General features: G+C 37.1%; 1 protein-coding gene across 3 annotated transcripts in view; it reads left to right on the forward strand.

Moving 5' to 3' along the window:
- The window catches only part of USH2A (usherin), a 383112-nt gene that overhangs the window by 272646 nt on the left and 82938 nt on the right, over nucleotides 1-27528 (forward strand). For all 3 annotated transcript variants that reach the window (XR_014850703.1, XM_085054819.1, XM_085054820.1), the window contains exons 43-50: nucleotides 938-1060; nucleotides 3504-3667; nucleotides 5613-5822; nucleotides 7180-7382; nucleotides 9090-9202; nucleotides 15459-15657; nucleotides 23780-23948; nucleotides 26906-27127. Coding sequence is in view for 2 of the 3 variants with exons in the window: in XM_085054819.1 (XP_084910945.1) it covers nucleotides 938-1060; nucleotides 3504-3667; nucleotides 5613-5822; nucleotides 7180-7382; nucleotides 9090-9202; nucleotides 15459-15657; nucleotides 23780-23948; nucleotides 26906-27127 (1403 nt within the window). In the remaining variant the exon portion in view is untranslated. The remainder of the gene's footprint in view (nucleotides 1-937; nucleotides 1061-3503; nucleotides 3668-5612; nucleotides 5823-7179; nucleotides 7383-9089; nucleotides 9203-15458; nucleotides 15658-23779; nucleotides 23949-26905; nucleotides 27128-27528) is intronic.

The following is a 27528-nucleotide window of genomic DNA, read 5'->3' on the forward strand; positions in this document are numbered from 1 at the left end:
AGTAATAGTCCTAAAGATTTGAAACAAATATATTTAATTTTGTTTCCTTTAGTGTAGTTTCCTTTGTAATCCCTAAAATTATTAGGAAATGCAAACTGTGATATTATCCTCTTTAGTTTGTGTAGGCACTAAGTATTTTAATTTTTGTTAAATTCCATAGAGGTTTTGTATAAAAGGTGATGGGGAGTGTGTGATGCAGCCTGGGTGGAAAGCATGTTTTCCAAACCAGGCAATCTCATGGCTGACCTGATGAAAGATGGGCTTTGGCTGACCTGCTGTTTGGAACAGAGACAGGAATACTGCTTCAGATACCAATTAAAACCAGGATGAAATAGTTTGGTCTTTCAAGCTCCCATCATGAATTTGTACCCAAATACAAAGGTGCCTTGCTAAGGTCTACAGATGGACAGAACAGTTAACTCATTCTGTGCCTGTTCTCTCCTGTAGTTCACACTGTGGTTATTTGCAAACAGTTCAAGTACAAAGGCACACTTAAGCTACTATTAATAGTACAACAGAAATGGCAATGCTCCTTGTTTCAGTACATTTGCAAGAAAGAGACATAATAATTCCATGTTCTGGAGCAACCTGTGTTTATCATACGAGTCTGCATAAGACACTGATACTGGGCTATTTGGACTTGATCTTGATAACATTTCCACAAAGTTTAAAATCTGTAAATCATTGAATAAACTGTTGGTTTTTTTTTTGAGTGGAAATGCTTCATTTTCCATTTTCAAAGTAGTTTCCTTTTTAAGTAATTGAATGCTTTAATCATGAAACATTAAAAAGAATGTTTATCTCAGGAAGTTTACAGCTGTAAAAACAAAATAATGCGTGGCTTTAAAAAAAAACCTGGTTGGGTTCTTTTTTTTTTTTTTTTGTGTAATAACATTAGTTGAGATAATCCTGGTGTTCTGCTTGTCTTTTGTGTTAGATATGAGCTCCTGAGACGTAAAATCCAGCAACCACTTGCATCAAATCCCCCTGAAGATTTAAATCTGTGGCACAATATTTACTCAGGAACTCAGTGGTTTTATGAAGATAAGGGTCTTAGCAGGTGAGATTACAAAAACTATAAAAACAAATGCTGGCATTTTGTATAGTGTATGTTTAATAGTTCAAAGTATTTCTTGTGTCTTTATGTAGTGAACATATTAATTATGTAATGAAATATTTTTTGTCATCATCTTTGGTGTTAATCATTCTAATATGCAGGGATTTATTATTAGTCTGTCATTCTTGACTCATACATTGTTTTGCTTTGAAAAACAAATGAAAATAAAAATCTCATGAAATTTTAGCATTGAGATGCTCATGCAATTAAACCATTTAGATTTATGTGTACAGATGCTCTAGATTTGTGTGTTGGCAAAATTATAGCACAGGCAGAATGCATGTTTGAGGGAAACATCTGAAACTTGTTTTCAGTAATGTTTGGGGGGTTTTCTACCTGATTTTATTGTGTTAGCTTCATCACAATTAAATGCAGGGTGTTGAGAGTGGGGAAATGGAGTGTGAGCTCTGTTCCTCAGTGTGTAACAGACCTGCTCTGTGGGGCAGAGCAAGACATTTGCTCTTGATCTACCTTAGTTTCTACATCTTGAGGTCAAGGCTATTGCTCCTTAAGACAAAACACAAATGAAGAAATTGTAATGGAAGATTCAGCATGGATTCTGCATTGGGGTTTTGTAGGTAAAGTCTCAGGAAAACCCTCATGGATGGATTCAGGGTGTGTATGTTCTACTTCTGTAAAAACTGTGTGAGCATCCCTCCTGAGCACAATAGGAATCAGGAGAACACAACCTCTGCTTGTGTCAGAGACTCACCAAACCAAGCTGAGGGCTGCTGCCTCTGGCTTGCCACTGCCCACTTGCTGAAAGTCACTGCTCATTTCCATCCGTTGCAATAACTGCTCACAGAGCTTTTCTTGTACCAAACTGTGTTTGAAAGTCTGCAGAGAATTGCCTTTGGTTTTCGCTTTGCATATTTTGGTGTGTGCAGCAGTTATTTCAGCGATTCAAAGAGGGCAATACATCCAGGCAGAGCCTCAGTGATCAGTCACTAGGCACAATGACATTTTGGGTTGAATGAGCTATGGCCAAAAAAGTGTGCCTAACCCTTGGACACACCTGAGCACTTTTCTTGGGGAGGATTCTGCAACCTGCAGCAATGTTTTTGCAGTTAACAGCTCAGGATGAGTTTGTGGCTGGAGAGAAGATGCTGCAGAGAGGCTCAAGCCTTATTTATCCCAGAAAGAAAATTCATATATTAGCATTTATTTTAATTTGTCGTACTTCAAGCATGTTTCAGAATGACTGGGTTTTTTTCAGATGGTTTCTTCATTTCTAATAGGCTATGATGAACTTATTTTATTTTCATTGTTGAAAATATAAATCCAAAAATGAATTGCATATTCTCATCAGTTAAATGCAAGATTATATTCCTTTCTTATATTGTATGTGTCCTACAGTGTTCAAGAAAAAACTACATGTTTGCAAGTGACAGAAGATCCAGAGGGAGAAATAAGAAGTGTTTTGTATATTGTCCCTGTTTAGAGTTAGGTTTGGAGCTAGTGAGTTCCCATTAACTTGTTTTCTTCTCAGTGGGACTGCTAAAGCTCAGCTCTCTTGAAAATCAGGATGTTATAGTAAAGTATCTAAAATATAGTAAATGTAAAAAAGTATAATAAAGTAAATATACACTATGAGTACTTTTTTTGTACTAAAATCTCTAAATATTAGGCATTTACTGTATGCTCCTTTATTGCATCTGTAGACATTTATCCTAATGTGTTGCAGCTTCAGTGAAAATTTGAACAAGATGATCCTGAGTTTCTGTCTTTGTGTGGTTTTGTGTGAGACTTTTTATGAGGAAATTTAATTTGAGATTATGAAATCCCACTTAAAGTATATTAATATGCTTTTTTATATAGGGAAGAAATGATGATGTGAGAGTCACTTGGTTTACTAAATACACATGTAGTGTTTAATAAATCTGTGTAATATGCACAGTTCTGAAAAAAATTACGGCATTAAATGAGTTTTAGCTCCTAGGTGCCTTTTTTTGGGATGTTTTTATATTAGAAGAGTCCTGACTGTGTGGTGAATCCCTTTTACAAATGAGACTATGCAAGTTAAAATCAATGGGTTTCCCAAAAGAGGAAAAAAGCCTCATTTGATTAAATTCTGATCCAAATTTTGGCAGGTTGCCACTGCTGTAATTACATATTGAATTGAGCTATAATCTCTCAACACCTCAGAAGCTACAACTATGAAGAAGTGAAATAATGTGTTTTATTTTTGTTACCATGTTAATCGTTCTGAATTATTTCCAAAAAATAGATGCCTCTCATGAAGTCTTCATTGGTGCATACCATACAGATGAATTTTTGTGCAGGGGGACAAGAAACAACAAAACTTTGGCAGAGGCAGAGAGTTTACAGCAAATGTTTTCCGTGTCTGCATTTTTCATTCCATTTAATTATTTTTAAAATGTCTTAGGTACACAACATACGAGTACAAGCTCATAGTGCACAACGAGGTAGGATATACATCAAGTGAAGAAGTGATAGCTACTACATTAGCAGGATTACCAGAGAGAGGAAGTGTCCTCGCTGCACGTGCTGTTAATCACACTGCTGTGGAAGTGGAATGGTCAAAACCAAGTAAGTGTGCTTAGTATTTATTCCAGTAACTAGATGTTAACCTGCCATCACTTACCATGGCCTGCCTTGCTCTCAGAGGAAACACAGTCCTTGTCTTGATTTATAATATACCTAAATGTCCTTGAAAGGAGAGGAAAGAAATAAGGGAAAAAATGTGCACATTTTGCTCTGTCGCAGTCATGTTTGTATTTATTATATGCTCTTTCTGCAGAATGAGAATAGTGAAAGTGAAGAAATAGTTAATGCAAACTCGTGAGACATCTATAAAGCAGTACTACACAAAATCCTGTTGTCTTTGTGGCCTATTTAATCCCTTTGTATAAAAATTTACATCTACATTCCTTCACAATGAGAGGATCCCCATTCTCTTTCTTTTTGCTCTGCTCCTTAAAATGAATTTAGCCAATTTCTCTAGTTGGTTTGTTAATACAGCAGTGGGGAATTTCTTCATGACTTAAATGCAAATGATATTGTAAGGACTGGGTGCTGAATTGCAACAAATGTAGTCTCTTTATTTTATAATTGCATGCCTGAAGTAAGCATGCTTATAAAAACTGACAAATGTAATAGATCTGAAGCAGCTCACTGAAGTTTCATTACCTTAGTAATCTAAACCCCTGACCTTCTAGATGTAGGTAATGCAATCTGGTTTTATTTTCATTCATATCTTAGAAATTTCCTCCATGTATGTTTGTGAATGCAAACACCAAGACAAGGCCATTCAGTATTTGAAAATCTTATCATATTTTATTGCTTCTTATGTTGCAATAAGTGTATTAATTATTTTGCATATCAATGTCTCATTTTTTTTCATAATACTGGTTTTCAAATTAGTTTTATGTTTTCTTTGGGACTTGGGAGCCCTCAATATACATTGCCTTGCCGTCTTCCTTTTCCCTATTGAAGGTTTCTGACTTTTAAGGATTTGAGTCTGTGTACCACTTAAAAATAATGAATCATTCTTGATTAAAATTTTCAATGACAAAACCATACATTATTAAATCTGAAAATATGCTTTTGGCTTTTATCAGTGCTCTGTCCTAGTAAGCTAAATCCTGTTCAGTAATACTGTGTTTCATTTCAAGATATATGTGTTAGTGCTTAAAGTTTTTGTCGTAATTATACTTTTCATCTCAGTGCCTACTGGGAAAGTAGTTGCATTTAGTCAGATCTGAACTTAAACTATTTGACAAAGGACAGATAACAGATGACATCTGAGTTACTAAAATTGAGAAGACTTGCCTGGAATCTGTGCTTATCCATCGGCTCAGACCAGTGAATGTCCTTCCCTGCACAGCCAGAAAATTGTACTGTTTTCATTTCCCTTCCCTGGGGAAGTTAGTGCTGGGTTAAACATTTTAGAAAGAAATGTGAGAATTTGGGGTTTTTCCCCTGTATGTATGATGCTTCTGAGTGTGTTACAGCTTTGCATGTAGATGATGTGATCGTGCTTGTTCTGAAACAAGAACACACAGCTTCTCACTGTCCCTGTGGCCAAAAGGCTATCTGGGTAAAGGTGAATGTCACTGGAATTTACAGTGCAGGCACTGGTCCTTTATTCATGCCTAGAGGGATAACACAGGAGTGGAGAAGGCTCTGGGAAGTGTTCTTTGAAGGGAAGGAGCAAAAAGGCCTGCACACCACTGCTTGCAGTGAGTTTTACCTGTTAATTTGTTTATTCCATTGTCTTCATGGGGATGTCTAGAGAAAGAAAGCTTTCTCCAGTGTTGTAAAGGATGATGAACTGTTCCACAAGTTAGGAAGAGCAGTCTGCATCTCTCCTTCTAAGGGTGAAATTGGAGGCACTTTATGGCATCGTCCCTTTTTTGTAAATAACAGGGTCTGCATAAAATTTATTTTACTCTTCACAATGATTGTTGATAAGAAACTTGCTGACCGAAAATTTCCCAGTTGATGTTCCAATGTTTTTCCTTTCCTTTACTAGCACTACAGGATTTGCAAGGGGATGTTGTTTACTACACCCTCTTCTTGAATTCTACTGTTGAGACAAGATCTCTGAGGATCCAGGCTGATGTGAACTCTGTAGTCATAGATGATTTGCAGCCCAACACAGAGTATCAGATATTTTCTCAAGTTTTTAATGGAGTCCACAGCATCAACAGTGAAGCTGTGCGTGTGACTACCTCGGATGGAGGTGGGTTAGCAGTGAATGCAGCTTGGCTTAAAATCTGAGAAAGAAATTGATTGATTTTTGTTAGGGTTGAGATCAGTCATCCTTCCATTACAAAATTTCCGGTATAAAAGGAAAAAGGTCTAAAATGTTAAAATGCCTAAGTGCTGGTTGTCATCATGTGGTAGATCAATAAATGGTCCCACTGAGACAGAAGCAAAAGCTCTAATAGCAGATATTAACCCAGTTTGTTCTCATCTTCTCCTGCATATTCTGGTCTGTGTGCACTAAGTTTGGAACTGAGTTCATATCAATAAATGGTGAAATTTAGAAACAATTAATGGGTTTTTTAAACTATTTGCTCTGTGAAGCGACGTGCTTTTGACATGACAGCAGCACACAGGGCCTTTCCTGAGTCACTAGAAACTCTGAGTGCAAGTTCAGGCTCTAAGAAAATTCTTTATGAGTCATTTCTATGCCAGTGGGCAAGTGCAGGGCTGGGGGTGGAGGTTGAGGATAAAATAATAATAAAAAAAAATTGTGCATCTGAAATGTGTTTAGAATGGTCTTTCTAATCTTTTTGCTTTATAAAGTCTCATTATAAACATTATAATATCATTACCTCTGAAACAAGTGTTCCAGGTCATTAGCAAAGCACTTTAAGGGAGGATTCCATTTCCTTTCTCATGCCAAAGGTCAGCACCTTTTGTTTATAAAATAGAATTGATCATAAGGACAATTTTTCAACTGGTAAAGATGAGTTCTTATGATAAAAATAGGTCTTTGCATGGTTATTTCTGACATGCTTAGATAATTATGTAATTTAACGCTAAGGAAGGTGTTGGTTTTTTTCTTTTTTTTTTTTTTAATAAATGTTAGACTTCATCATTACCTATAGTAATCAACATTTGAAACCATTTACATAATGGCAATATTGCATATTGCTTCATCCATAAGGCTGATAATGTCACGTTCCATCAGACATAAGGTATTTTGGTCTCGGGTTTTGCTTAAAAGCAAAATACTCTATTCTTTTTTTTTTTTCTTTTTTTAAGAATTAGGACTGGGGAGACAAAAATAATATTTGCAGGTTGGCAGTGCAGATGGGTGAATAATTTATCATCATATCTCACTGGCCACATACTACTGATGATTGACACTATGCTGCTGGTATAAAGCATTTTACCATCAGCTCTCATGATTTCTAACTGAGAGTATAATAAGCCAATTTACAGAAGACTACAGACTGTGATAACTTCATCAGAGGAAAGCAGATAAGCAGTGAACCCTTTGCTAAACCTAAATACTAATCTGCATTTGGTTAAACAAGTGCTTTTGCAGAGACAGCTGGAGTTTATTCAGTTTCTTCCTTTATTTCTAGAGCCTGAGGGCATGTTCCCTCCAGAGGTTGTCATCATCAACAGTACAGCTGTACGTGTCATCTGGACATCGCCTTCAAACCCGAATGGTGTTGTCACAGGCTACTCTGTCTATGTAAATAACCAGCAGTACAAGACTGGAATGAACGAGCCAGGATCCTTTCTTTTAGCAGATTTGTCTCCCTTCACTGTATATGATATACAGGTTAGAATATCTCTTCTGTGTTGTGTAATGTACTTTAATTTACTTATTGACTTCTACTTGGACTTCCAAGAAGAATATTGTTTCATGAATTTCTTTGCACGCACTGACATATGTTTGCCCTGATGCTTGTGTGGATATACATACAAGGCATACATTTATTTTTAGAATGTTTTGGTTTGTGTACACTTTTCCTAACTCAAATTTCCATTACCTCTTTTTTCAAAGTGTCAAAACTCCATTTACTTTCCCCTAAATTCTCTGTGTTTCAACATTAGCAAAGCCCCAGCATATATTACAAACAGGAAAAGATTCTGCTTATTAAAAGAAAATTGCAATTGTTTAAGAAACATCAGGCATGCATATCTATGCAGTGAAATAATGATGTTGCATTTGACATCCCGTTATCAATTTCTTTGCCTTATCCTTTTGAGGAGGCAACAGAGCTGATCTCTGAAATCATTGTAATACTTTTTATGGTCTTAATACGTGCAACATTTTTTTTTTTTTGCTTTTCTTTTTCTCTATCTTTGCCTCTCTAGTCACATATGTAGTGAAAGGCAAAATACTGTGGGCAGAAACATAAAAATAAAAGAAATAAGTGTCTTTCTACCCTGACTTGTATTAATATATTCAAGAATGGGATTTTGACACTTAATTGTAACTATTCCTATTTCATGAAGGTTTGGTTTACATTATTATATATGAGACAAACTTAGTAGTACCATGTATACTTCATTGTGAAAATTTGCAGCAAGTTACTCCATGCCATAAATAACCATCACAGACAGGCACACCATAACAGATTTCCATGTTCCAGCCCCTCTGAAACAGCAAACCTCCATCCATGAATACACATATGACTTTCTGAATGCCATTTGGAAACACATTTGTCTTTTCTCAATAACAATGCAAATTCAGTGTACTGCCTCACTTATAGACCCTCTATATTAATTTAGCATGGCCACCTTCTCTTGCTTGAGATGTTAATTATTCTTCTCTTCTTCTTTGATTCTTTTTCTTCTTTTCCTGGAAACAGTACTATCTTGGATGCATGTGCATCTCACTGGTATTCTTACTGCATTATTTTTCATTTTCATTTTTAAAATTTTCTGGAACTTCCCTGTTGACAATATAGAAAAAATGTTATGATCCTTCACTACCTATTTCACTTTGACTCTTCTTAGTTTAATCCCAAGAACTGAAGGAGTAAGCTTTTATTTCTGTGGCTTTTTTTAAAAAAAAATTTTATGATTCGTATTTTCATTTCTCACTTTTAAGTTACAGAAAAGGCATGAAGGAATAGAAAACACTAAGGAAAAATTATTTTTATGTCAGAATATATGGTAGGAATAGAAACCTTACTCCAGGCCTCAAATCAAAGCACATTTTTAAAGTATTGTGTAGCAGGGTCTACATATACATGCAGAAAAACAAATTCACTCTTTTGGTGATAAATTAATAGAAACCAGCAATTAGTGCCAGAGGGCTGCATGTTCCCTTCTTTTAAAAATGGTGTGGGAAAATGTGATACAGTGCAGTATATCTTTGGTAGATACACTTATCTCAAAGCTGCAGTATTTTCCTGGCTGTATGGAATCTGTTAAATAGAAAACAATTATATCTTGGGTGAAGAGAAAGTGCAAACAAGTAGCAGAGCTGCAAAATTTCTGCAGCTGAATATATGAGCCTCATGTTCTTTTCCATCAGGTTGAAGCCTGCACGGTGTATGCCTGCGTGAGGAGCAATGGGACCCAGATCACCACTGTGGAAGATGAGCCAAAGCAGCTGTCAGCACCCATTATTCACATAATTGGCTCAAGGTACTGTGCTATAGGTGGCTCTCATGTATCAGGGAGATTTGTAGCTGGAATGGGGACCAGAATGTAAAGTTGTCTCCTCAAAATGGAATAAGGTGCATAAAAGAATTTGGTGTACACTTTGAAAATATTTTAAGTGGTTGTTATCTTTGGTCTTGGAGTTTTTCGCCAAAAGATCAATCAAAGAAGTTTCACCCTTGGTTGATTGTACATACCCATTTGGGTATCACTGTGCTGTGATAATAAATAAGGCATAAGTGGAAATAGTTAAGAGAAAAAGTGTAGTGGAATGAAAATTATCACATTCTGCTGTCAGTTAAGAAGAGGAAGATTAATGTTCAAGGAGCAATGCGATGCTGATAATGGAAACTTAGAATAATTCTGGGTAAAAATAAAGTCACCTATCACAGCAGTAAGAATTAGTAAACTATCTTAAAAGGTGTGCATATCTATGTCTCCTTGAACCACTGTTTGCAATCTGCCTGTCCACTACATCCACAGGTATGGGCAAACTTCTTAATTGTAAAGGGAGCATCAAATTTGCAGTCGTTAGAAGCAGCCAAATTGTAACTTACACAGCGATTCTTTGGGAGTTAATGTCTTCTAAAGACAAAGTAAACCTAAACTTGCTAACACATTTTTCAGAATTACACCAACAATAAGGCAGTTAACCTCCAGTGTTTGTGTTACTGTTTGTGTAATTTTCCACTTCTGCTGGAGTATGCTCATTAGCAGTCTTTCTTTCATAAAAAAAAAATCTTTTGAAAATAACTAGTATCTAACATCTGAGCTTTCAGAAATGGCCAGCAGAATAGCGTTGCTTCTCCAGTCTCTTAAAGGACTTTGGCTTCCTGTTTACTATTCATGTATTTTGCTTGAATTGAGCATTTGTCCCTGTATAAGGGTGAAATTAAGCTTGCTGTTTTTCTGTCACACATGTAGATACAGTCAAAGCTTGTTTGATGATAAGAACTCAGTTCAGGATCTCATCTTTTGCCCTTGGCTTTAACTTATGTATGCCTTTGTCCGTATTGTCTGTACTCGTCTGTACTGCAAACACTTATGCATGTTTCTGCTATTATATATAGACTAAATATGTCATAACACATGAATGCAGAAGGATCAAAAATGCCTTCCTACTTTATAATCTGCTCAGCCAGAAACAGACTCTGTTCCTACCCTGCCTTTTCCTACATGTCATATTATCATCAGCTGTTCCTATATCCCAAAAGAATACTAACTACTGATCGATTGCCCAGACATGTCTGGCCGTGGCCTACATGTGCCCTGGGTAGTTCATTTATTTGCCACGGTGGATTTGCTAGAGTGGAATTTAATCAATAGCTAATTCATTAATTCTGGTCCTCGAGTATGTAGGGATTGTGCAGTATAAAAATGACTGGCTGGCTTCAGCTTTGATTGAAATATGACAAACACTGCAGCTGACAGCCTTGGCAGGTGCCAGGCTGAATATGAATTTTGCTTATTTATCCTCTGTAAAAGAAAAAGCTCAGAAAAAAAAAAACAAACCAGTTTGTGTGGACAAGAGGACATTTTAATACATATCTGTCATCAGAGAGTGAAAAGAGGTATTTCCAGAGTATGGGCTCATGGGATACCTGAGATATAACAAAGCCTGTGCAGTTTATTGTCTTTAATTGGAATCATGGCGTTTTTCCCTCTTCTGAATCAGTTTGGGGGGCTGTATTATTGATGAGAATGCTGTAGGATAATGTCTTTGTAGCATTCGCAAATAATTGTTTTAAAATTTGCCTCAAGGTGCTACATGACAGAAATTATAATTTCCCCCACCAACTTAGAAGTTTCTGATAGCAGCTCCATCCACACTGTTCTAATGAAGGTTATACCACCAGAGCCATTATAAATACCTTACTTTTCCACCCCTTACAGTTAATAACTCAGCTTCAGGCTGAAACTTGGCACAAAAGGTCGCAGTCCTGAAATAATTATTTTATAATGCCAAACTTCAAATAGAAAACAGTATGGGACCCAGTCCTGACATCCTAAGTCAGGTTCTGGTTTGTTATGTTTCTTGCCTGCATTTAGGGTTTTCTGGGGAGAGGTTGCATTGACCATGTTTAGGTAGAAACAAATGCCGTTGAAATCATGTATGCTTTTGATTTGATTTGTTTTTAATTAGGACCTCAGGATTTGACTCTGTAGACAACAGTTTTATTTTATTGTACATTTTAGAAAGTTCTGCAAGTACTGAATGCATGTGGATGCAGACGGAAAGTTTATGTAGTGGATTTGATTCTCCTGGTGTGTTGGAAAATAGTGCATTACACTTTAGAACACTCTCTTCTTTCTCTTTTTCCTTGTAAAACAGCAATTCTGTTACGTGCTTAATTCAAAGGTAGATAGCTCAGAAAACACCATGTGGCCTAATCTAGGAGAAGTCCTTCATGGTTTCATGAAGAGAGGGCCCTTTAAGCACCTTGAGGGGAACCAGAAACCCTGGTCAGGGTGTAAGAGAAAACTCAAAGAAGAGAAGGCCATGGGGGAAAAGTTAGGTGGATTCTTTGGCTTGGTGTTCAATATCATGGGTCTTCAGAAGGTTTCTGTTTCAGTTGCTGTTTGGGGGTGAATGAGGTAGAGCAATTATTTCAAATGAACATGCTAGTGAAAAGGATTTTAGAAAAAAATCTATAAAATATAGCAACAAATTACTGGGATTATAGTATTTGCTCATGAGTTCTAAAGGAAATCAAATATGAAAGTGTCAAACTGCTGTGCTGCATTAAATATCCTTTAAACTGGTCTCACTGCTGGACAAATGGAAGATGAGCCAATGTAGTGAATATTTCACCAAGGGGATATTGGGGATTAAAGACCAGGAAGTCTGATTTTCCATACTGGGAAAATGGCCTGCAAGTCAGAAGACACCTGATCACTCTCCCTACTCTACTAATGGGAAACAAAAGCACTGAAAGCTTTCTCCAGGAAGTTTGTAGCAACAGCAGAAGTGTGATGCCATTTATCAGACTGTCTGGAGTGTGTCATACTGCCTCTCTAATTATGTCAGCCCGGCATTCACGATGCAGCAGGTAGTTAACTCCTGTGCAGTAATGCTGCAGCACTTGCTCAGTGTGTGTGATCTCCTGATGAAGGAAGTATTTTATCCACTAGTCATTAATAATAGCAGTGTTCCCTATCTTAAGACTGTCAAGTGAATCCTGTGATTTTTTTTTTTTTTTTTTTTTTAATTCCAGCTCCTAAAAGTAAAGTCATTGAATCTTTGGTTTTTTTGAATTTAACTCTTGCATGTGATGAGACTAATGGAACATTCATTATCAAAATTCCAAAGCAATGCCTTGATATATCTTTAATCTTCATGATTAAACCTTTATTATTGTGTTGAGGAAAAAAAAAACAAAATTCAGGGGGGCTTTTCATGCCTTATGGGCAGTTGGAGCTGGTGATACTTGAAGCATACAAACCCCAGAATTTTATTTCCAAAGTCTGGTTTATCAAAATATATCTGAAGTGATATCAAAATTCCAAAAACCTGTTATTTTTCATGGATTTTAAAACAAAAATTTCTACCTGGAAATGTCAAAAATAATTGTCTTCACATGTTTGAACCAAATTATTTTACTTTGCTCTCCTTCACAAGAGCAAATACACCTTCACGGATCAGTTTGAAATTGTTCTTTATCTCCTGAAAGTGCTTTCATGGACATCTGAAGCAGATCGTTTCTGTGAGCCTGGCTGGGCTGCCTTGCCTGCTTCAGTATTTTCACCCCATGACAGCACTGGGACTCATCCAGCCTTGGAACTATCATAAATGGGAGACACTTGGAGCATTCTCTGGGCACACAAGGATCATACTCCACCTGCGAGGTTTTGCGCATTTTTTGTCTGTGCCTACAATTTGTGAGTCTGCTTGTGTAGGTCAGGCTGTGGGCACTTCCCAGCATAGCCACAGCTCCAGTGCATCCAGCAGGGAGTGTCTGGATAGAAGGAGAGGGCAGGCAGGCTCTGTCCCCATGTTCCTGCAGCTCTATCAGCTGCACCACACATGACACTGCACACCAAAGCGCCCATCGTGTGCCATTAAATCTGCACCTGCTCAAGGTGTTCAGCTCAGCCTTCAGATGGGAATGTCAAAAAGCCTCTGCAGTGCCATGAAAACCTTCCTGTTCTTTTTTAAACTGAGCTATGTGCTGTTCCTGCTGTGTTGCCACAATTTGCCATGGGTGTCAAACATCAGAAGGTATAGACAAAACTGCAACACCCATGAAGTTGTGAAGGTCTGCTTATCTAGGAGTAAGTTCTGGAAGGTCATACTGAGCTTTACCTTTTTGGCACTGGCCAGTGAACTCCCATTCCACACAATTTCCTTGTTCAGCTGCAGTTTTTCAAGATATCAGGCTATGTCCACCCCAAAGGTGTACCTATCAGCTAACAATAAAGGTATTGCTTGTTGAAGGAAAGAAATACCTGCTGAGCGCTGCAGAGAAGGCAAAATGTTCAAATCATTGCATTAATTATTAGGCCTAATTTGAAATTATATTAGAGAGAATTATGACTTGAAAAATCGCAAAAAACTGGCACAATACTTTGAACATATACCTATGAGAGTCTGAATGAAACTTGCAGAAAGCAAATAATTAAAAAATATGACTGGGAATGCTTTCTTTGCTCCTGTGATCTATTCTGTGCAAAGACCAGGAGAGAGTTATAATGGCATTTATAAAGGTTAAAGTATTACCCTTCTTTTCACCTTTTTTTTCTCTGAAGTTTGTACAATATATTTTCCTGCTTTCCCATTTTTAAGTGTAACATTATGTAATTGTGGATAAGTGCATTTGTGTGAGTATGTGTTCATGTGTATGTAGTATAATAGGCAGAAAATACAAAATGGTAATGAATGGAATATGGAATTAAATCTGGGGTTCAGATGAAGACCTTGGAATGATAATGGTGACTCTACATGTCACCTATGAATTTATTCCCTCACAGGTGACATTAATTCCTGTTCTGCAACGGCTTATTGCTGTGTGTATTCCTCTGTTTATACCTCAAGGAAGTGAAATAATAGTTCACTTATTTTTATTCTGTTAAGATGTCAAAGTTTATCTCAGCAGCTGCTGTTTCACTGTAGCATTTTCACTTTAAATTAATGCTAATTTCTGATGTCAGTGGCATTCTGACAGTGACTGTGTAATTGGGACATGGAGATTAAAAAGAGGTACTTGGAGCCTAACTATTCAGTGTTCAGTCCTCCTATTGATCTCCTTGTAGCATTGGGATCTCCTTCTCTCTAGCCAAAGAGTCACAGTGAAAGAAATTTGTGTCTTCTGCAAGACTCTACAGTGATTACACAAGAAATGCTCATTTGAAATGTCAGTGGACAATTTGTGGTTTTGTTTCAAATGTGCCTTTTCACTTTTCTTTTTTAAATTTATTGTAATACTGAGTGAGTTTTTTGAGGAAATATCTACACATTTTTAGTAGTGATAGGCATGCTACAGCTTAACATGATTTAACAATATCCCATAAGATATTTTCTTCCTTAAACTGATAATGGTCTGGTATCAAATCTGAAATCAACTACAGGATTTTGTTTTACAGACAGTCTTTGCAGGCTGCTGCAGTGATACTTTTGCACTCAGTCAGAAGTGTTGAGTCTTAGTCATGATAAACACTTCCCTTTTTACTTCTAATTTTATGTCAGTGAAAATATTTAGGTACGGAAGGGAACTAGTGCTTACTGATGCTATAATGAGTTCTTTTAATCCTATGCTGAAGAATACCTTTCAAAGCAACATACTTTTTTTTTTTTAATATGAGCAAGGGAAAGGCAAGATTAAGACAAGCCTATTTTAAATGATAGCTGAGCACAGTGTGAGTAAGCTCACTGGCAAAGGCACATAGGGAAAGAAGTAATGAAATGAAAGCAGTAAAATACTAAGAAGTTTATTACACATGAATTTCCAGAAGTGGGAATGAGATGTCATTTAAACAGCAACATTTAAAGACTTAGAATCTGTGTGTGATTTGTTTTCATGGAATATTAGCACATATTGACACTTCTAAAAAACTTTTACACCTTTGTTTATTAAAACATCTCTGAAATTTGTTATACAGAAGACCATTTTAGAAACTTCAAAATGTTTCACTCCATGTGAACTAGTGTAAAAAGGGATTACTATATGCTAATCCTTTAATACAAGTAGCTATAGAGGCATAAGTACTTCCCAAAATTTAACAGATGTTGATTTTCTTATTGTAGATCTCTTCAAATCAACTGGGCATCACCAGGACAGCCAAATGGGATTATCCTGGGATATGAACTCTTGCGTAAAGCATGGCAGAAGTGTACTTCATCAAAGACTCCAAGGAGCAGCAAAAGTAATAGAATGTGCATCTCATTAGAATGTAAAAAGGATGAAAATATCTGTGGAGAAGTGTGTTATCATCCAGAGTCGGAGGTACTTTTATATTGGTAAATTATGTGTGTAATGAAAAATAATATTTTTAGGGATAGGTGTGTAAACCAAACCTCTTTAGTTATCAGAGGAAAGGAAGTGGAGGGTTCTGCTTCTTTTGATACTTTAAAATCAAGGCTCTGATAGGTATCTTGAAATTCTTTAAAATCAAATATGGATGTTTGAGCTCATACAGGGATAGCTGTGTGTGAGTCAGCTGATCACGGGTGATTCTGTTATTTTAAGTCTTTGTTGACTTTATTTCTCCATTTAGGATAAATGAATTGGTAAGTACTTGTGAATGTGTTCATTAGCACTTTGGTTTGGTGCAGTTTTGAAGTGAACCTCCAGATTGTTTTCATTTGTTACACGGTGGTTAAGGTTAGAAGTTATTTTAATACATGTGAATTAAATTCCATGCTCAGGAAGCTAAGCCAGAACCTGTGTTTCAAAAACCCTTCAAACATGTTGCAGGTCTGGATGAGGACTTCAGTTTCCCAACCACTATGTAGAACCAGCTCACTTCACGAGATCAAACTTCTGAAGTTTCCTCCCTTCAGAAAGCTTTGTGCCATGTGTATAGTACAGATACTCATCCCAAGAATTCAGGCTATCTATGTTCCCAAGTAAATCACACACACTACATATAATGAAGTTTAACAAATGTCACCTCATGAGTCCACTGACACAATCCCATTGTGACAAATTGCATGGTAAATACACATATATCTCAGTATATAGTTTTGCATCCTGGGTGGGACAATTGACACCAAATTGGGAGGAGCTGTTGATTCCCTTGAAGGCAGGGAGGCCCTGCAGAGACACCTCAGCAAATTAAGGAGAGGGGCAATCTCCAGCCTTATATAGTTTAACAAGGGAAAATGCTGGATTCTGTACCTGAGACAGGGCAACCCTAGATGTGTGTACATATATGGTAGTTCCTATGGCTCCTTTTGCATGAAGTCATTGCATTCGACCACTGAAAGCCCACAGGAGATTTCTAGGTGTATGCAGAATTTGAAAAATGCTAGCAAAACTGTAAAGCTTCTCTCTGTGTGAGGAATCATTCCTCAAATCCTTCATGGCTAATGGTGGTTATTAACATGGCTTGCTGGGTTGGTTTTTTTTTCCCTCTTAAATTATTCCTTGGCAAATGCTTGATGACCAGATTCGTCAGTAGAGAAAATCTATTTAGATTCAGCTACAAGTGGGTAGCTGTTACATGACAATGATGAGCAACTCTGAATAGGATCTATTGTGATTTGTCAGATGCATTTTTAAATTATGGCTATTTTCAGGTTAATCTTCATATGAGTTCCTGTTTAGAAGTAGGATCAATAGCATAGCAGGAGTCTGTAATGGTTTTTATTGACAAATGAGGTAGAAAACTCTTAGTTTGAAAGTAAGATTTAATGTCATGAAATAGTGTCTCTATTTGTCAAAGACATCATCACATGTTCTGTGACTAAAGCAAACAATATGTATTCACAAGATTCCCTGTCAGACAAGACAGTAATTAAGGGAGTGAGTTATTTGAGGGGCTCAAATCAAAATATAAATTATTCCAGCCAACACTACTTTAGCTTTTGAGTTCCCTTGAAAGCAATACTATATTAAACATAAGTATTTCTGAAACCTTGCAAGAGAATTATGGACAGCCCTTTTTTCTAAAAGGTAAAATTATTTATTTCAGGTTTCTGGCACAGCAGACTTTTACTACATCTTGGCATGTGCATGAATTAAATTTGCATTAAATTAGTTTTAGAAGTTTTCCTCTCCATTCTTTATTTTTTCAGCCTTCATACATTTATGGTAACTTTGAGCTTGGAGAGTGTTCATTTATTTTTATGGCTTCCTGGCTTTCTAGTTTTTTCTAATTAATTTTGCATTACATTGTTCTAATGGCCTCTCTGTATTCTCCCAGACTGGTTAGAAGTGGGTGCTATTTGTTAAGTAATGGATATATAATAAATGGCTAGGAAATCCACAGGAAACTGAAGCACTCATTGATAAAATGATATGGAGGTACTTTTTGTGGGTGAATTGATTAAAATTCCTCCCTCACCCCCCAGAGCTTTGTCTGCTTTGCTACATTTATTCACACTAGCCATCCAAAATGTCTGTAAGAGACATCTACAGAGCTCTTGGTGCATCCATGTGCCTTCTAAACTGGAGTCTGTGACAGGGACAGCATAAGCCAGTGGCACTCCTCTCTCATACTTTTACAGAACTCATTGCCAGGCTTTATGCTGGTATTTGTGGTCCTTGGATGGACAGTCTGCTGGACAGAAGGGAAAAGCAACACTGACCTGTGTACATTTGTTCTGAAGAAAGCCTCTTATCCCAGTGCCAGCTGCACTTCACTGAACCATAGAATGGAGTGTGTTGGAAGGGACTTTAAAGACCCTCTTTTTCCAACCCCCTGCTGTGAGCAGGCTCACCTCCCACTGGACCAGGTTGCTCCAAGTCCATCCAGCCTGGCCTATTCACCATCCCTTAATTGTATAGCCAAATGCGAAGAGATTCCACTGAGAATTAAATGCCAAGCAGCTTAAGTAATGTTCAGATCCAGAATAAGAAACAATTTTTTTGTTTGTTTGATGATAGACTGGTCAGCAAAACAGGCAGTTGTTTATAGATAGTTCCAATCGACAAATAGGTTGTGGAGTTCTCACTTTTTCTCAAGTCATTTATTGCACATTTTATAAAAACTGGATCTAATTTCCCTCTTACAATTTTCTTGAATTCATGAGTATAAAGACAGAGGAAAACCAGGCCTTTTGTACAAAAGTTATTTGGAGATACGTCTTTGGTTATTTATTAATCTTTCCTAATGGATTTAAGGATTACATTTGGCATTGCCAGCTTCCTGTTGTAAGGCATTGCAGAAAAAGAGGGATTTGTTATGATTCAGCTAATAAGAGATCACCAAAGTATAATCCACTCCAGTAAAAGAAATACCAGGGTGTAATGTCATTGTGCAGCAGAGTGGGATGCTGGGACTCTTCATCTAACACTGGCTGAGCTGTGCCCAGCCAAGTGGTGCATCTCTATGAGAAAAGAAGTGTGAAACATCCCAGGTTCCAGGCTGCCCTGCTGGGTGTGTGCTGGATTTGGGATCTGGGTTGGTGACTCTGCTCGGGACTGTGCTCTGCAAATATACCAACTTGCTCAGAGCCGTCTGGGGAATCTCCCAAAGGGTAAGTGCCCTTTTCACTGCAAGGCACACGTGTACATGCACATTCATGGGCTCATGCAGGCCTGATATTAAGCCCAGGGAAGACCAAACATTCCTCCCATCCTAAATAATCTTTGCATCAAATCCTTACTTCTTCTTTCTAGTTGTCATCCAGTTTTCGGCTTCAAGTTAGATATTTTAACAAAAGTGAACACGTTATGCCTAGTATGCTTACCTCGGTGTTTAATAAGACTTGCATGGATTTATTTCTTGAGCACAGAAAGAATTTAGAAATGTTTTTGTGTGCATATGCTTGCAGAAGAGCTGAGAATACACTCTGATGATGAATTTTGTCTGCTGCCAGGAAGGCCTCTATATCCTTTGTACCTTTTACAGTAACAAAGTGTTGCTTGGGCATTCCCAAGTTGCCAAAATTGTCAGTCTTTCTCTAGCTGTTTTCAGTAAGATGTGATCCATAACTCTACCTATATCTGAAGTCTCAAAAAAGACATCTGCTCAGAGAGCACACACCATGAGTTTTGCAAGGTACTTCAATTAACAAGGGAGTGTGCCCAAGCTTCACCCATCGGGTAGCATAATCTCAATATCAATAGGGAAGGCATTCCTGTATTATCCATGGAGCTACCAAACTGTTCGCCAGTTGTGACTGACATCCTGAGGTGAACTCTAAAAATAACAAGACAGGTACAGTAAAAATGTAATTAAAGGAGTGGCATAAAGGCTAATAATTTCTGTACACTTTGCATTGTGCGTATGAGCATCAGCAGTTAAAAGGCTCCTGGCTGAAGGTGTTAATACAGCTTCACCACTTTTTATTTTCAGGTGCAACAAGCTGTATAAATCCGCAGTTAATGAACTAATCGAATATAACTGACATTATAGATATTACATAATATATATTGACATTATATTATATAGTTGGAAGTACAGGGTTAACCCTTTACTCATTGTAATTAATGTGCCATTTATTAAAAACAGCAGCAGGATTCTTTTTTTTAAGGACAGGAGGAGCAATATAGTGGCTTGATAGCCAGCCTCAAAAGCATGATTTTCAACAGGGAAACATAACATATCTTGACACTAGTGAAGGGTATCCCATCAATATTTATGCAAAATTTACTATTAATGTTAGCAATATTGTAAAAATTCTTTTCAAGTTCTTTCAGGCTTAGAGAACCTTTAAAAAGATTACACTTCTTGTTGTGACACACCTGAAAGACAAGAAATGAAACTCATTCTAGGAAGATAATGTATAGTGATTTGTAAAAGAATAAGAATAATTTCTGCTCATGGATTTTAAATCTAAGTCTGTATCAATTACCAAAAGAGAACAACAGTTTGAAAAAAGAAATGTGTGAGTATACTTAGCTAAAAAGGGTGTCTATATAGATTCAGAGATAATTTAAGTAAAAAAAGAATGAGCCTTGCTAATTTAAAATATTCCCTCTCACATGAGAACATGATGGGTCAATCATTACTCTGGTGTTTGCTCCACAGGCAGAAATTTTTAATGAACTCCTGTAGCTAATAGGAATTCCTGAGAGTGTTTTGTGAATTGCTATTTCACAAAGTGGTTCTGGCAGCAAGCGTTTGACAAGAAGGATAAACATGGCTGCCTAGCACATCTGTTTATTTGAGTAAATCAGTCTTAGCTCAACTGGCATGTGTCCATAAGGCCAGATAATATCCTTCAGCAAAGTCTTCAGCAAGCAGAGGGATCAGGGATGACACAACTGTAATTAAAAGAGAGTTGCATAGATAAGTTTGGAGTATTTTTAAAAATTGCTACAATATTGTGTAATCTTGCCTGCCAGATTTGATATCTGGTTACTCTGTGCTAGTGTCATGGCTGACTGGGCCTTTCTAAAGCACAATAATAAGACTTTCTTTGTGCCCAACCCTTCCCAGTCCCTGTGGTCCTGGATCTCAGTCCCTCTGTGTGCTTGGATGGGAAGAGAATGACAGGACTGATTTGTGAGTTACTTTGTGAGGTCTACTGATGTTTTTAAGGGCTCCTGTGACAGCTGAGGATGAACATCTTGTATCATCTCCATAGATAGTAAAGAACTTCTGGTTACCAAGTGTATGTTGAGCATTCAACCCTCTGTACAAGGGTGAGATCTCCAGCCTGCCTAAAATGTTGGTATTTGTTCACTCCAAGCCTTCTGCCTCCATGTACATAACACCATGCAGTTGGGACTGTTACATTTAAATCTAAGAGGATGAGCTAATAATAACCTTTTGCCCCGTAACTTTCAATCCATCTGCTTTTCTTCTATTTCTATGATGCAATTTTAGCATTACTTGGATGGTTTGGGGTTTTTTTATGGATCTATAATGCAGAATCCATGGGATGAATATCGATGCAAATAGAAACTGTCTCTAGAGGACTGCCAAAAAAGTGTTATTTTACAATTTACAGCTGACTGCAGAGGATGTTATGAAACTACATAATAATAGCACCAACTGTAGCAGTTGGTAATGCCAGATAAGAGTCTGAATGTGTTTTAGAACTGACTGGATCCCTCTATGGAAGCTGTCTATAGGTTGTTAAGAAATAGAGGATCTTAAGTAAGTTTTAAAAAGGGAAAGTAGCTGCTGAAACTACTGTAACACATCTGATTGTACAGCTGGGGATTTTGTGTGGGAATTGAGGAGGAAAAGGAGAGATACCAGTAATAACGAAATCTTACAAATAATGTTTCAAACTGAGTGCTGAAGATTTAGTGCTAAAATGGCCCTCCTGGTGTTGGTGTGAAATATGCAGAGCAGCTCTTTCTACTGAGGATTCACAAGAGAGGTGGCATTTCTTAAAACTGAAAGCATCTCACGGAAAGTAAAATGGCTGCTCAAGCATTTGAGCCTGGATAAAGCCAAAGATGTGCAACTTTCTTTATCTGAAAGGTGGAAAGAGTGTGTTCAGGTGGAATTTGTGTGGTGGCCACCATTGAAAAGAATGAGAAATGAAAAATGGGATGACAAATGAAATCCATGAAAAGAGCAGGAGATATTGGACTAGACAGATCACGGAGACACCAGATAATCCTAAGTGGCACACAAATTGGGATGAAGAATGCCTAAGAAACATGTACTTGGCCTTCTTTCATTCAGGCTGTACAGAATTTCTAATTCTGGTGTCCCAAGCTCACGTTGCAGTAAAAAAGGACAAGACAGAGGGCATTTTTACAAGTGTCAATTGTTTCTAAAGGTGATCTATTCTGAGCAAAGTGACACAATAGAGACCAGATAAACTTTTAGGTTTCTTTGGAGCCAATTGTAAATGAAGAAAAACTCAGCCTGGAGTGCATGCCAGCCATTGCAAAAAACCCAAAAGCTAGGAAGCAGAGAAGAGGTGTAAAGCAGGGTTTTATTTGACATCTTAACTAATGATCTGGAAGAAAGAACAGTAGGTTAATTAAATTCATAGATTGAATTAGATTACCAGTGACAAAGTGGACAGCAAAATAATATAATAGGGCCTACAGAGATCCAAAATTCCTGAACAGAAAATGACAAAATTCATCTACAATTGATAGTCATAAACAGATGCTGAAGGGGAAAGTGTGCTGGAAAAGCAGAAAACAGTGTCACAATTCAAAGCATATGAGGTTATAAAACCTAAAAATGTAATGAGGAAACAGGAACCTCCTCTGTCCCACCTCATGTGGGTTACTTTTTTTATGTAACTCCCAAGGGTGTTACTAATACTCCCAAGGGTGATGGAATAATGGCCATTCAAGAGTGAACAAAACAAAGTATTATCTTTCTTAAGTCAAAGAGATTTTAGGACATAAGAAAAGTAATATATTTGTATGTATATATTTTTATTACCACTATAATTATAATACAAGATAGATGTTCTCATCCTATTAATATGCATTTTTAAAAGTTTTTTTGACACGTAATAGTTAAAGTTCCTAGGCAAAAGAAAGATCCATCAGAAGTAGTGGAACACTTTTCTTTGCTGCTAAGATAAACTGACTTAGAACATGGTAAAAGTCAGTGGTGGAAGAGGTCCATTTCAAAAGAAAACAAAAAAGGAACCCTGCTGTAGCAGCTATGGTGTGCTGCCAACTCCATTTCATGTCTAGCTGCAAGGAGCTGATATAAGTTGCTCTGGCTGTGGGTTCCAAGTTTAGCATTTTTATGGTTATTCTACTGACTGTGCTGTATGATTTGCTGGGTGTTCAGTGTGCCACTCCACTGACACACAACTAAGTGTACAAATAATTATTTGATTGTTCAAGCATATAATTTTCTCGACAGCATCTAGAAAGAAGTCCACAGTTAAAAGGCCTTTTCAAAATTCATTTCCATATAAATTTTATCTTGGAAAAAAAAATCCTAATATAAATACTATTCTCTTGAGATCACATTGTCTGAAGAATTGTGGCCATAAGTAAGTCATTGTGTGCTATAAGAAGAAAATTCCACTTATTTTTATGTGAAAGAAAACCCAAGAGCTCGTATTGGGAAATAATGTTTTTTAGTGGTAAGGGTTTCAACATAAAAAATAAATAAATAAACAAGAATTGGGAAGAAAAAAAAAGATCAAGTGATGGTAGACTATATCCATGTATTGCAATCTACTCCACATTGAGAGACTCGAACAGCCTGCAAGGCATATGAAGATGATTCATATTAATGGAGTATTTTATTAAGGTGCAGTATGGTCGAAGGCCACAGAATAGCAGCATTCTGTCAGATACACAGTAGTTTATTGAAGTCTGATAATGCTGTAGGGCACAGAGTTTTAGCCAAGTTACATTTTATTTGACTGCAGTCATATTAGTGTCTGCACTAGGATACATGTTTTCATACATACTGTTTTGCCAGACAACACATTATGTTCTGTTTAACAGATATTGCCTTACTGATTTTCTATTTCTTTTTTCTTTTTTTTTTTTTTTTTTTTACTACTCCTAGGTATGTTGTAATGGGATTCTGCACAACAATAAACCTGGCTTCCAATGCTGTGAGGACAAGTACATTCCATTTATTCTTAATTCACCAGGGGTTTGCTGTGGTGGGCAGATACATGCTGTGCAGCCGAAACATCAGTGCTGTGGTGGTTATTACACCCGAGTTTTAGTAGGTAAGAGACAACTCCTTTCTGCTGCTTGAATGAAACAAAACAGCAAAGTTGATATATTTGTTAAGGCAAGGAGAATGAAAACAAGAAATGTGAGATTTATCAAGATTTCTAGATGTCTTTGAGACTTGTGTTCAGTGCAAAGAAAATTGCACTCACTTTGTCTTCTAAACACAGTACACCCTGTTTGTACAAGAAAGGCTTAATTGATGAAACCTGATGATTGGGTCATTTCCCAGAGAACTAATTTATTCCAAACTATACTTAATTGCAGTAAGTGCTGCATAATGGGGAGGGCAGTTCTGCTTAATAGGAACACCATCAGGCAATTTAGTGGTGAAGTTTAGTTCTCTGCTTGACTTGACTCCACATGATTTTCCATAGCCATTTCTGTTGTGGAACTATTGTTAGCACTTGGTGTTGATATTCTGGATTACACCCCTTCTACTTGTTTCTGTATTGTCTACTCTTTGTTTCTGCTGATGTTACAGATCAAAGTATCCATCCCACATTCATTAACTTTGATGGTAATTTATCCTTATTCTCAGAGCAGTTTGGGAAGTTTGCCAAAACTATGTTTCTGTGTTACTGTCCAGAGTTTGGTTTTCCAGTTTGTTGGTGGGTCATTGTTGACAAGGAAAAGGAGGAAAAGGGGGAGGAGAGATCCCTTTCATGGGGCCAGTGTTCAGAGCATGTAACTCTTTGTAGGCAATTGTCAGGTCAGGAGCTCAAATACTTCCATTACTCATGAGTTGGCACACATTCTGTGGCTCAGAAACACTTGACATTTTGCCAACACCTTCAGCACATCCCAAGTTCTGATCTTTTGCAAAGTAATTCATATATCACAATATTAGAATGCCTTCCATGATGTCATCAGAAAAATGCTGTCCCGTGGAAGAACCAGAGAAGAATATTTTGCTGACCTCATTGATCTGAATGTACTGAAATGGAGAGATTATACTGTGACTTCTGTCCCCATCCAGTGGTCTGTGTTAACTAGCTTAATCTTGTTTACATCAAGAAGGAAAAGCACAGTGGAACAAAGCGTCTTATATGTGAAAGTAGTTCTTGTTCAGTCAGCAGTCCACAAGCATGAAACAGTGAATGTTTGAACATGATTTTAAACAATTTTTTTTCTAAGTATACTTGCTGCATTATTTTTCTGTGCTCTAAAGGGCAGAAACATGAACACTGTTGGTCACTTTTTTTCTTTTTTATTTTTATAAATATGCTAATAACCTCAAGCTAAATGTTAATGTGGGTCATTCTTTGATAAGGATAACAATTAACTGGTAAGACTGCATAGTAGTTTTCAGAGGGAGAACATTTTCAAGCCTAGCTTGGAATGGATCCCATTTTGAGAGGTTAATGAGAAGGTTACTGATCCTTTGTGTCTTATGTCTAATAGTTCTTAAAAAAAATAGTTTTACTTCCCATAGATGTATGCTACATTCTGTGTTTAAATACTTTCTCTGTGTAGCAACTAAATTAGCTTCCGAGGAATGCAAGAAAATATGATGAAGTACCTAGATGGATTATATCTATTATACTCTAAAAATTTGTTCTCATCTATTTTTTTGTTTATTATTGACTTTATTTGATAAAGTTATTTATACAGGAAACTCTCTAAGCATACATATATCCCAGATGTTGTTTGGCCAGCTCGATAGCTCAGGATGTGCTGAAGCACACTGAGCTGGAGGCATGAAGATTACAAATTAGGAAGGCAGAATCTCGGTTTCTGAAACAGTAGAGCACAAAGAAGTGCAAACATCCATCCCAGAACTAAGATGGGAGGGAGAACAAATAATGCTACTACCACCCAGGCACCTCTTTGGCAAGGAATGTGGGGAGAAAGGAAAACACTGTTCTCCCTCATCTGTTACAATTTCAGCACATGGTTATTTCTGACAAAAGCTGCATTGAGTTTAGAGCTCTCAGTCTCTAATTCCCACTTTTTGTAAGGAAAGAACTTAAAATACTGCTTTAAATGAGAAAGATAGTTTTAAAAATCAAAACACATTTTTTAATTAACATTCAGGAATAAAAATACTTTAATGAACTCTACTACCCATCTTCAATAGCAAAACAAAAGTGTCCTCTTACTGATTGACTTTTGAACCACAGAAAACGTTGCAACAGAGAAAAATAATATAACAATATTAGAATGTCGGATCAGATCAAGTTTCATTCAAGTGAATGAAAATGATTAAAATTTATCATAATTTTTGTATCCTTTATAGCAATATCTACTTTGTTCATGGCACACAACTTATCCCTGTCCACCCCTCGCCACCATTACAGTGTCAGTCTCACTGACAGGCTTATCCTAAGGTCTCTTCCTGCAAAAGCTGATGCTTTTGCTTAGGTAGCAAAGTCCACCAATTGTGATGGTGGTATTTAATTTTAAAAGTGAGTTTAATCCTTAAATTCTTTGTGCTATGAAGTCCTGAGCGACACTCAAATGTGAAAAATGCTTTAAGCATTGTGAATTCGTCAAAACAAGTGTGGAATGATTTTAAAGGAGACAAGAAATTTTTTTGCCAAGAATAAGTATGCTGATGGTTCTGTTAAATACAGCTAGAATGTACTCTCTTTGCTGCGTAGCTGCAATTGCAAAAGGTTTTCAACTGTATAATTGTCATATGTACAGACATTATTTTCATTGCTCATCTCAGCTTTGTTTCTGTCATGCTTGCATTTTGATATCTTATACCGAGTCCTGGGCCTGAATTAATGCATGCACATTTCTTCAGTCGGTATTACAAATGAATATAATACTTTTATAGCATTCTAAAGCACCAAGTGATTCTGTGATTTCACATGGAATGTTCTGTACATGAAGCTGTGTGAATCCAGACTTGTTGCTATCTGATGAAAGCCTCTCAGGAATTTCAAGAGCTATAAATGGATAAAATCGTGAATTGTATTCTTATATTGAATTCTTATATTGACAGGAGAAGTGTGCTGCCCTAATGAAGAGGAAAACAGAGTTTCAGTTGGAATTGGTGACTCTTGCTGCCAGGGCATGCCTTACTCCACATCAGGCAATCAGATCTGCTGTGGGGGATCCCTGCACGACAGCTTCAATCAGCAGTGCTGTGGTGGGAGGGTCATAAGCATGGATTCAGTCTGTTGTGGCAATGAAAAGGAAGGGACTGCATACAGACCTCTCACAGGTAAGGGAGAAGTCTTCAAGAAAGAAAAGTCTTCATCTTTCTAAATCTCTTGTGACACCAGCTGTTCAGAAGTGACACACCCAGATTTAAAGTGTGTTTGCCAATTTGTTAAAATGTTGTTGCACTTTAGTCACCTATTTTGCTATACTGCAAAATGCTGAGCTTTCAGTAACCTTCTTTGCCTTTGTACCAAAGCTGCAGGGGCTGGAGAAATCAGACAATTCAAAAGGAGTGAATGATCTTTTCTTGTGGATGTCAGGAAATAGGACTGGTCTCCTCTAAGTGAGGTTAGATTGTCCACCTTGTGCTGCCATGCATCCCAGTGCAGGGATTTTCCATTTCCTCTGGATATGTGGGGTTAGTCACCTGGAAACTGAAGATTGCAATGCTATCTGCTTGGT

The sequence above is a fragment of the Lichenostomus cassidix genome, chromosome 3 (assembly GCF_008360975.1).
Source record: "Lichenostomus cassidix isolate B80296 chromosome 3, HeHo_3.0, whole genome shotgun sequence".
In the NCBI taxonomy this organism is placed as follows: domain Eukaryota; kingdom Metazoa; phylum Chordata; class Aves; order Passeriformes; family Meliphagidae; genus Lichenostomus; species Lichenostomus cassidix.